The sequence below is a fragment of the Myotis lucifugus genome, unplaced genomic scaffold (genome assembly GCF_000147115.1).
Source record: "Myotis lucifugus unplaced genomic scaffold, Myoluc2.0 scaffold_859, whole genome shotgun sequence".
NCBI classification, from domain to species: domain Eukaryota; kingdom Metazoa; phylum Chordata; class Mammalia; order Chiroptera; family Vespertilionidae; genus Myotis; species Myotis lucifugus.
In genome coordinates, this window is record NW_005871907.1 from 2,075 (window position 1) to 13,030 (window position 10,956).

General features: G+C 45.7%; 1 protein-coding gene across 1 annotated transcript; it reads left to right on the forward strand.

Moving 5' to 3' along the window:
• Positions 1–469: 469 nt before the first annotated feature.
• On the forward strand, positions 470–10,661 carry LOC102428869 (leukocyte elastase inhibitor-like). Its single transcript, XM_014448553.2, is given in 9 exon segments — positions 470–588; positions 1,705–1,879; positions 3,555–3,692; positions 4,223–4,340; positions 7,931–8,073; positions 8,378–8,545; positions 9,988–10,090; positions 10,093–10,265; positions 10,267–10,661. Coding segments are annotated over 8 exon segments (1,137 nt in total). The 5' UTR covers positions 470–588; positions 1,705–1,711; the 3' UTR covers positions 10,393–10,661.
• The last annotated feature ends 295 nt before the right edge of the window (positions 10,662–10,956 follow it).

The window sequence follows — 10,956 nt, forward strand, 5'->3', positions numbered from 1 at the left end:
CCTAAATTGGGGATTCCTGGTGGCATTGCTCTGGCACCAATGACCATCAGCTGACAGGACTGTTTTATCTTATACTGGAGGTCCCTCCCCACCCCACAAAACAAAAACAAAAACACAGGAAAAGAAAACCATTTTGGAGTATACAGATGAGATTCAGAGGGGCTAGTTTACCCTGTAATAGGTGATACATTATGTCATCTCAGTGATTCACACTTAGGCAAGAACTAGGCCATCAGGTCCTTGCCAGACCTCTGAGTTCACCCAGACTCAAAAAGGTGCTCATCTCCTGTATAGGGCACTGCATGGAGTCCACCCTCATCTAGGCTTGTACTGGCAGTGCCTGGACTCCAGCTGCACCTGCCCTGCTCCCCACCCTGCTCCTTCTGCAGCTCCGCCCCAACATCCCGCCCCCAGCGCCGCCCTTCTTCCTCCTCCCACCCCCTTCTTCTTCCTGCCCCACCCCCACCCCCAACCCAGTTCCTCCTTCTGCAGGCCCAGAGCTGCACCCACCTCAGGGACTATATAAGGGCGGTGCTTGCACTGCAGGCATCTTCAGATCCAGAGCCCCTCCCAGGCAGCAAGCAAAGGGTGAGTTCCTGGCACCAGGCCCATTAGGGAAGTGGGACAGAGCAAGGAGGGGCTGCCCAGGGCTGGGATCTGCCAGCTGCCTACTCCTGGCTCCTCCCTGGCCTACCCTGGCCTGGGTACCTGCAGCCCCTGCCCTTTAGCTGGGACTGCTGCCTGCACCACTTATCTGAGAGGGAGATGATACTGGAAACACCCCCACAAATCCCTATAGTCCCTGGCGCAAGGGCAGGCTGGCCTGGGATGGACTGGACACAGCCTTGTGGCTGGAAGCCAGAGCCAAGCCTGAGATAATTTCTTTCTCAACTTCCTGCTTCCCAGAGCAGTTTGTAACAGTTTTAGACAGCCCAAGGGGCATAGTTTTTCATTGCTTTGGAGGGAGGGAGGGAGGGAGGGAGGGAGGGAGGGGAGGCCAATGTGATCCTAGAGGTTACTTTCCAGTAACAACAGTAATAATTCAATGTATTACTGACAGAGAAGCAGCTAGCACCACTACTATTTCTTCCTTGCCCATTTCTGTGGAAACAAGCTCTGAGAGGAATCAGGATTGGTAAGCTGGCTTCTGAGCTGAGGTGGAAGGCCAGTCACCTGCACCTGAGGGGTGGGTTTCAGAGAGGATGCTTGTCCCCTGCTCCTGGTGGGCTGCACCGCGACCCTAAGGCCTGTGCTGGGTTTTCAAACTCTCACATCCTATAGCAGCCTCGAGACTTGGGACACCTCACCTCTCTAAACGTTAGCAACTGAATCTTGAAAATGAGGAAAATCTACCACTTTGCTGAAATTTGCTTTAATGCAGAGTGGGTAGCTATGATTTTCTAATAGAAAATTATCATTTCAGGTAAAGGGTGGGAACTGTGTGTGCTCCCCAGCTGAGTAGGAAAGGCCCAGTGCTGGCTGCTGAGTCTGCAAGTCAGAGCCCTCTTGGCTCCCTGGGTCCTGGTCCTGGGTCGCTGATGGATCCTTGTCCAGTTCCCACCTGTGTGCTCATGAGACAGTGCTCTTGTCCTCGTGAGAAAAGAAAAGGAAGTACAAGTTTCTGGGTGTTTCAGGGCGAGGAAGACGTGGAGAGATGTCGTTGCCATATTTGCTGGTGTGCTAGGCCTCTGTTCTGTGTTGTAGCCTCACCATGGAGCAGCTGAGCTTGGCCAACACCCGGTTCGCAGTGGACCTCTTCCGCACCCTGAAGGACAACAACCCCTCTGGGAACATCTTCATCTCCCCCATGAGCATTTCCTCAGCGCTGGCCATGGTCTTTCTGGGGGCCAGAGGCACTACCGAGGCACAGATGTCCAAGGTCAGCAGAAACTAACAAAAGGAGTCTGGGTTCCCTGCAAGTCCCTCCTAAAAAGTTGTGCCTTTGAGCTCTTACAGGGTGTTTTAAACACTGTACTTGTGTGTTCACAACTACACACGATGAGGCCAGCCTTCAGAAAAGCCCCAAGAGCAGTTCATTTATATGCAGGATTTCATTCATGATTGAGCTTTTACTGAGCACATGGTTTGTGCCAGGCACTGTTTTCTGTTTGGCTGAGGATACAGCGGTGATGAAAGTTACAACAGCTGGGGAGGTGTGCTGCTTCTCTTGCAGTGGGTAAATCTTTGAAGGCATCTCCTCTCACTTCAGATTTTTCACTTTCTGTTTTGCATGCAACTCGCTACTCATTAATAGCTGCCTGCTATTTCAGCACAAAATAACACAGGGAATGCACCACACTGGAGAAGTTGGCGGTGTTGCCTTTTTGAGGGAACAGGAGATCATGTGGTTATATTGTGGAGACCTAGTCATGTGCCTGGAACAAGTGCCTGTGTGGGTAGGGGGAGCCTGAAGCAGAGGAAAGAAGTGAGGTATAGCCGCTGCAGGGACAGGGCCAAGCCCTGGGTGGTATGGCAGGTCCCTGTTACAGGGAGAAGAAACAGTAATGCCTGGCCTTCCACCTGGCCTTCATGGGTGTGGGGTGCACCACTGTGCTGTGTGGTCTTTGTTGAATTCTGAGAGGGGAACTCCAGCTCTCCTTGAAGTAGGGGAAAGATTCCAAGGTGCCAGTAACTGGGGATGGTCCAGCCTTGGATTCAAGTTTCTCCATCTGTTTTAGCTGCAAATATTTTATTTCCGCATTTTATAAAAAACCAGTGGTCTTTACCACTGCAGACATGAAAACACTTTTATATTTCCCAAAACCCACTTTTTATTTTATCCCCTGGGAATAATTGTTACTTGCTTCTTGCAGGGTATTGTCAGCTTCTATTTTGAGGTTTACCTGGGGCTGTATTATTTCAGCAAAAAATAGTTTTAAAAGTTCCCTTTCTTTTCCATTAAAGCAGATCTATCATAGCAAGTATGCAAACATTCCCTATCTTGGTGAGTAACTGCACTTTGTACATTGTGTAGGTTTGTTCTTTGTGTGTTAAAATAAGGAACCAGCCCAGGACTCCTAAGACCATAAAGGGTTCTTGATTTGTAACATGAAAATTAAACTTTTACTGAATGTTAAGTTTATAGATGTTATTTTTAAGTTACTGATGCTGATAGTGTAGTTTAAACATCCCTTCAATTCTGTAATATCTTTGTGCTCCCACATAGGGATTGAGTCTTAATTTTACTGTTTATTTCTCAGAACTTCCAGTAAAACTATATTTGATGCAGAATTTATATATGAATATACAGGTTATAATTTCCTCTGGAGAAAAATCAGACATAAATAAATATTAAGCCTATTAACCACTTACATTCATGGGGCTATAATTATAAAAAAGTGATATAAAAAGAGCTTCTGATGTAATTATGTCTCACAAACCGATACATTTTAGATTCTTTAATCTTTTGTTCTCAAATGAAAGTTTAATAAAGTATTGGGCTGGGAAATATTGATAATTAGTAATAAAAGCATTAATTTAATTTGATAGAAGCTAATTTCAAGGAATCCGTTTCAAAATGAATGGCTATAGAAAGAATGTTTTCTCTATTTTAGACTCTTCACTTCGATGCAGTTAAGGAGATTCATTCAAGTTTTCAGAGTCTGAATGCTGATATCAACAAGCGTGGAGCTCCCTATATTCTGAAACTAGCTAATAGGTTATATGGAGAGAAAACCTATGAGTTCCTCCCGGTGAGTACTTTACAATTACATGCTAAAACTCACGAGACACTGCAGACATTTTCCAGCACAATCAAGTCACAGAAGTCAGTTTTTATTTTTATAAACATTCAGAAAAAGATACAGAATTTAAACAGATGGCAGTATCCCTATTAATGTTTTGATTTCATTTGACAGTCTTCACAGGAAAGGATTACCCCTGGCTGTGTTACTAAAGCAAGAGTGAATTCCATAATTCACTTCCAAGAATAATCAGTGTATACTTATTTATGAAAATGTTAGCCAAAGGTCATGAAAGAATTGGTAAATTTCTTTTCTGTACAGCAAAACTACTGAACTGTACACTTAAAATGATTAAGCTGATAAGTTTAGTGATATGTGTTTTTTACCATAATGCCAAAAGTATAACGATTAGAATTTTTTTGTCACAATGAAATTTAATTCTTTTAGGACAATTTCTACTGCTTTTAAGGATTTCAGAAAACCATTTCTGTATGTAGTAGGAGTTACTCCTGTTTTTTTTTCTTCTTTATTTTAAACAGGAGTTCTTAGCTTCAACCCAGGAAATGTATGGTGCTGAACTGGCCAGTGTAGATTTTCAGCGAGCCTCTGAAGATGCAAGAAAGGTGATAAACAAGTGGGTCAAAGGGCAGACTGAAGGTAAGAGAGTGGGCCGAATGTAGGCATTCATTACACACTGGCGGTTCCTTTCCTCCTTCCACTTTCCCAGCCTGCAGATGATTCCCTGCCCTTTTCCTCTGCCCTCACCCTCTTACTGGAATAAAACTCTGCCAGTGCCCAGTGCCCGACAGCTTTTAAATGTGGAAATTCCTCAAAGTGGGAACTTCAACATGCTTGCACAGAAGCAGCTAAATATTTTCCCCATAAATTCACAAAACCACATTTTAAAATTAAAACTAACATTGAATGTAAGATAAAAAGGATAAAGCTTTGAGGAAAATCCATCCTGGCCCAGATTATGGAAAAGAATCCTATATAATAAAAGCTTAATATGCTAAGTGTCAGGTTATCTGGTCGGTTGTCTGTTCAACCAATCAGAGGGCAATATACTAATGACTAGAGGCCCGGTGCACAAATTTTGTGCACTCGGGGGACAGGGTGAGGGAGGTCCCCCAGCCCAGCCTGTGCCCTCTCACAGTCTGGGACCCCTCAGGAGATAACAACCTGCTGGCTTAGCCCTGCTCCCAGGTGGCAGAGGGCAGTCTCAATCCCTAAGTGCAGCCCCTGGTCAGGCTCAGAGCAGGGCTGATTGGGGAGTTGGGGCGCTGCCCCCTGTCACTCACAGAGCAGGGCTGATCAGGGGGTTGGGGCGCTGCCCCCTGTCACTCACAGAGCAGGGCTGATCAGGGGATTGGGGCACTGCCCCCTGTCACACACAGAGCAGGGCCCATCAGGGGGTTGGGGAGCTCCCCCCTGTCACTCACAGAGCAGGGTCAATCAGGGGGTTGGGGAGCTCCTCCCTGTCATGCACAGAGTAGGGCCGATAGGGGAGTTGGAGCACCACCCCCTGTCACACACAGAGCAGGGCGGATCAGGAGGTTGGGGTGCTGCACCCTGTCACACTCAGGGCAGGGCCAATGGGGTGGTTATGGCTCTACCCTGTCACACACAGAGCAAGGGCTCGTGGAGGGGGGTTGGGGCGCCACCCTCTATCACCCACAGGGCAGGGCCAATCAGGGGGTTGGGGCACCACCACTGTCACACTCGGGGCAGGGCCGATGGAGAGGTTATGGCTCTACCCTGTCACACACAGAGCGGGGCCGATCAGGGGATTAGTGTGCTGCACCCTGTCAAACACAGAGCCACAGGGTGATCAGGGGATTGGGGAGCTCCCCCCCATCAGGCACAGAGCAGGGCTGATCAGGGGGTTGGGGCGCCTTCCCCTGTCATGAACAGAGCAGGGTGGATAGGGAGGTTTGTGGCCCGGCCCCCTGTCACACACAGAGCCGCAGGGCGATCAGGGGGTTTGGGCTCTGCCCCCTGTCACACTGATCCCGGTGCCGGGAGGCATATTACCCTTTTACTATATAGGATAGAGGCCTGGTACATGGGTAGGGGCTGGCTGGTTTGCCCTGAAGGATGTCCTGGATCAGGATGGGGGTCCCCACTGGGGTGCCTGGCCACTCTGGGTGAGGGACTGAGGGCTGTTTTCCGTCTGGCGAATGACTGAAGCTCCCAACCGCTCCTTGTTTTCTTTTTTTGTTTTTTTATTCTGGGCCAGCTTTAGCTCTGAGGCCTTGCTGCTGAAAACATCGATACAAAGTTTCGGTCCAGCTGGCTTTCAGTCCGGCTGGTTTCTGGGGTTTTGTTTAGCTTCTTATTTGCAACATAGTACATAGTTGCCTAGAGTTGCAGCTGAGAGGCTGGCAAGTGAGGTGGGGAACATTGGAGTCCGCAGCAAGCAAGCCTCATGTTCGCTTCCAGCTGCCTGGCTGCCGGCCGCCATCTTGGCTGACAGTTAATTTGCATATACTCACTGATTCGCCAATGAAAAGGGTAGCGGTCGTACGCTAATTCCATGTTTCTCTTTTATTAGTATAGATATGCTAAGGCAACTCAACTGGTCGCTAGGAGGCAGAAAGTCAACTGGTCAATCAGTCGCTATGATGTGCACTGACCACCAGGGGATAGAAACTCTGACCAGTAGGTTAGCTTGCTGCTGGGGTCTGGCCAATCGTGACTGAGCAAGATAGGCCAGACATGTCCTGGCACCCTCCCACGGTCGCTTCCTGGCTGGACAACCTCCCTCATCACTCCCAGCCGCGATCATGCACCATGGGGTCCCTTTTTCAGGCCTACACCCTCTCACAATCTGGGACCACTCAGGGAATGTTTTAGAGCCACTTTTGGCACGAGCCTGCTCAACCCTGGAGCTTCCACTTGGTGGTCAGTGCACTCCAACGGGGAATGCCACTCAGCCAGAAGCCGGGCTCACAGCTGGTGAGCGCAGCAGTGGTAGCAGGAGCCTCTTCCGCCTCCACAGCAGTGCTAGGGATGTCCCACTGACAATTTAGGCCTGCTCCCACTGAAAGTCGTTGGTCCCTAAGCCACCAGTCAGACATAACCCGAGAGCTCCCGACTACGAGAGGGTGCAGGCCGGGCTGAGGGACCCCCCCCCTCCGAGCACACAAATGTCATGCACTGGACCTCTAGTCTATAATAATAAAGACATAATATGGTAATTACACTGGATGCCTTTCTAGACAACTTCAGGTCGAAGCCGAGGTGGAGGAGGCTGAGCCCCTGGCACAAATTTCTTGCATTGGGCCTCTAATATTCTCATTCTTGTGACACAAACTGCTGTGGCCATAAGTATTTTGGGAAATGTCTTGTCTAAGCTGTCAAGGGTGGCTCCATCTAAGCTGTTTCTCCGCCACCACTCTCTCTAACCTCATCTAGGTCTGAGTCAAGGCACCTACCCAACACCTTTCTCCCATCCAAGGCATTTTTCATGGGTATGCTGTGGTCACAGGGATACTGGCGTTTCAGAGGACTAACTGTCCTAGCCTTTTGTTATCTGTTAAAATGTTTTCTGTGAGAGCAGCTTTCACTTGGAGGCTTTGAAGGAGTGACTTATTGAAAACTAGAGGGCCAAGATACAAAATTCGTGCACAGGGTGTAGGGTCTCTCAGCCCGGCCTACAAACTCTTCCATCTAGGATCCCTCTGGGGATGTCCAACTGCCAGTTTAGGCCAGATCCCTGCAGCAGTTGGACATCCTTCTCCCAATCCGGGACTACTGGCTCCTAACTGCTCACCTGCCTGCTGGCCTGATTCCCCTAATTGCTCTCCCCTGCCGGTTGGATCCAACTAACTGCTCTGCCCTGCCGGTCTGATTACCACTAACTGCCTCTGCCTTGGCTCCCTCACCGTGGTTTTGTCTCGAAGAACATCCGCAAGGTCACCCGGAAGATGTTTGGTCTAATTAGCTTATTACCCTTTTATTAGTATAGATGGTTTTCATGAAAAAATATTTTTTGTGCCTGTCAAAGGAAAGCCATTCCAAAAGAAGGCTCATTGTTTCTCATACAATGCAGAAAAAATTGTCCTGTGTTAAGCTTTTAAACCTTTTAGTTGGTTTATTTACAGTCAAAACATACTGGTAGGGCTTCCCTAACTTAACATATTAATGGGAATTAAATATAAAGTATGAATTTGAAGTGCATTTCAATGCAGTTCAAGAATGGGGTGCTAAAATCTGATTTAAAAAAAAATACTTTATTTCTCTAGGGAAAATTCCAGAATTGTTGGCTGCAGGCATGGTTGATAATATGACCAAACTTGTGCTAGTTAATGCCATCTATTTCAAAGGAAACTGGCAGGAGACATTCAGTAAAAAGTCCACAACTGATACACCGTTCAGATTGAATAAGGTGAGGTGATGTCATTATAAAATTGCTCTTTGCTCTAAGACAGCTGTTCTCAACCTGTGGGTCACGACCCCTTTGGCGGTCGAATGACCCTTTCACAGGGGTTGTCTAAGACAATCCTGCATATCAGTTATTTACATTACGGTTCCTAACAGTAGATACATTACAGTTATGAAGTAGCAATGAAAATAGTTTAATGGTTGCGTCACAACATGAGGACTGTATTTAAAGGGCCAGAAGGTTGAGAATCACTGCCTGAAAGAATGCAGATAATAATGTGAGTGACTTGGTTTTTTCAACTGTTCAGAAAGACACAAAAACAGTGAAAATGATGTATCAGACGAACACATTTCCATTTGGCTACATCGAGGACCTTAAGTGCCGGGTGCTGGAGCTGCCTTACCAAGGCAGGGACCTCAGCATGGTCATCCTGCTGCCAGATGACATCGAGGACGAGGCCACAGGTCTGAAGAAGGTAACGGTTCCCACACTCATGCTTCATGTTTCCTTCTAACAGATTGGTTCAGACTGTGTGTATGTTGTGTGGTAGTAGGTCATCAATGTTGGCTACTCTGAAGCCCTAAGATTAACTTTTCAGGGACTGTCAGTGAACAGTTTTGGTGGGGACACCTAAGAATCTATATTAAATGTAACATGTCAGTGGCAGCTCACAGGAATTATCTTAAATGAACTTTAGAGGAAAGTGCAGTAAAATTAGAATTGTTTTATAGAAACAAATTTATTAAAATTAAAAAACCCAAGACATTTATACTAGGTAGCTTCATCTTGTACAATGAGGTCCCATTATTACACTGCTCCTTCTGATCACAATTCATATAGACTGTGAATTAAATTTCTCACAGCTACGTGGTAGAAAAGACCCAAATGACACACTAGCTTGAAAGCTAAGCCTATTTTCTCATATGAACTTTGTATGATGTTTCTATTTTATTTCAGTTAAAGGCAAAGACATTTCTTGTCAGGCTAGGACGAGGCAAAACTGTGAAGATTATGGTTTTCTTTAGTGTCTCTAGCCTGCTGTGTGGTATTTCTCTACCCTCTCCCTAACCAAACTTGTTATCATGAAGAGGTCCAATATTAATTATTGACATGTATGAGGTATGTATTAAAATCAGTATGTTCCTTCTTTTAATTGTATTTTCATATTTGTCTCTTCTGTGATTGTAAAGAGAAGTTCTCCAGTCTCATAAAAGAGATAATCAGCATCAGTAGAACAAGTGGAATGATGGGTGCATTCTAGTCCAATAGTAGTAGTAATATGGTAATGATAATAGCTGACATTCTTGTGGCACTTACTAGTACTGTGTGCCAAGTGCTTTGCATACATTAATTCATTTAATGCTCACAACAATGCTATAAGGTAGGTACTATTATTAACCCTCTCCCAATTTTAGATGAGGAACTTGTCTCTTTTCTTTTTTTACCCACAAGCTAAATCTATTAGAGATTACTTCAGCACAGTGAGTTCACAAATAACCACAGTGATCAGTAGGGTTCAGAATAGAAGAAATAGAAGAAAACTTTTGAGTTTTACCTTGCATCAATCAACCAGTTAAAGTAATAACAGCCATCATGGCCTATCACAGTAATCCAGTGTGGTAGGAGTTTAGGAAAGCCTGGGTGTATGGATGGTTGGGTGGGTGGATGGATGGGTAGTTGAAGCTTCTGATGTCCAAAGTCCCTGTTACTTGGGCCCTTGATGGCTTGGGCCACAGCTCCGTTCTATTCTCACCAATTGAAAAGACATGAAATCCTCCAAATAGAATCTATTTTGGCACAAAACATGAAGGAAACTGATTAGGAACTCATAACATGAATCCATTCATGTAAATAATGTGTATTGCCTTGCTTATGTGAAATAGTTCTCACCTCTTCTTTTGCCCATTCTCATTTCAGATCGAAGAACAATTGACTCTGGAAAAACTGCATGAGTGGACCAAACCTGAGAATCTGAGGTCCTTTGAAGTCAACGTCCACCTGCCCAGGTTTAAGCTGGAAGAGAGTACAACCTCAACTCTCACCTGACCAGTCTGGGTATAGAGGATCTCTTTAACCCCAAGGCTGATTTGTCTGGCATGGCAAGAGCCAGAGATCTTTTTATATCAAAAATTATCCACAAGTCTTTTGTGGAAGTTAATGAGGAGGGCACAGAGGCAGCGGCTGCCACAGCCGGGAATTTTAGTGGTCGGTTGTGAGCTTTTGCCAGTGGAAAATTTTGTGGCCGACCATCCATTCATTTTTTTCATTCGACACAATCCCTCGACTAACATCCTGTTCTTCGGTAGACTTTCTTCCCCTTAGAGACTATGGAAACCCAAGGTCAGGCTCAGAGCTGTATCACTGGCCCTTTCAAAGATACATGAAAATTATATATCTTCTACAATAAATCTTTCACCCCCCAAAAAATCTGTAACTTCCTTCATAACGTCAGCTCTGCAGGCTGTTTACACTCATTAACTTTGGCATAGGTATCTATTTTTTTTTTATTTGAAAAATTGAGTGATTGCTTTTGAATGCACCAAGCAGATATGTAGACTCTTGACAGTGTAATAAAAGAAGAAACTGCTGTACTCTCTCTTTTTAATTTTTTCGGAACACCTTGTCACACCACCGATTGAAGCAGAGCAACACAACATGCTGCCGCTTCACCATGTAGCAGTGTTTTTCCTTTGCCCTTTCTTGATGGCTCAGTGGTGCTGTACTCTCTTGATAGCCATGAGAAAAATTATAGTACTGTAATTTGTTTCACAGATAGACTTCTGGAAGCAGTCATAGAGAGACAGTCATTGCTGAAGGGATGCTTAAAAACAGACATTCAATTGAAATATAGGAGAGCAGCCCAATTAAGGGTTGGATTATGAAGAT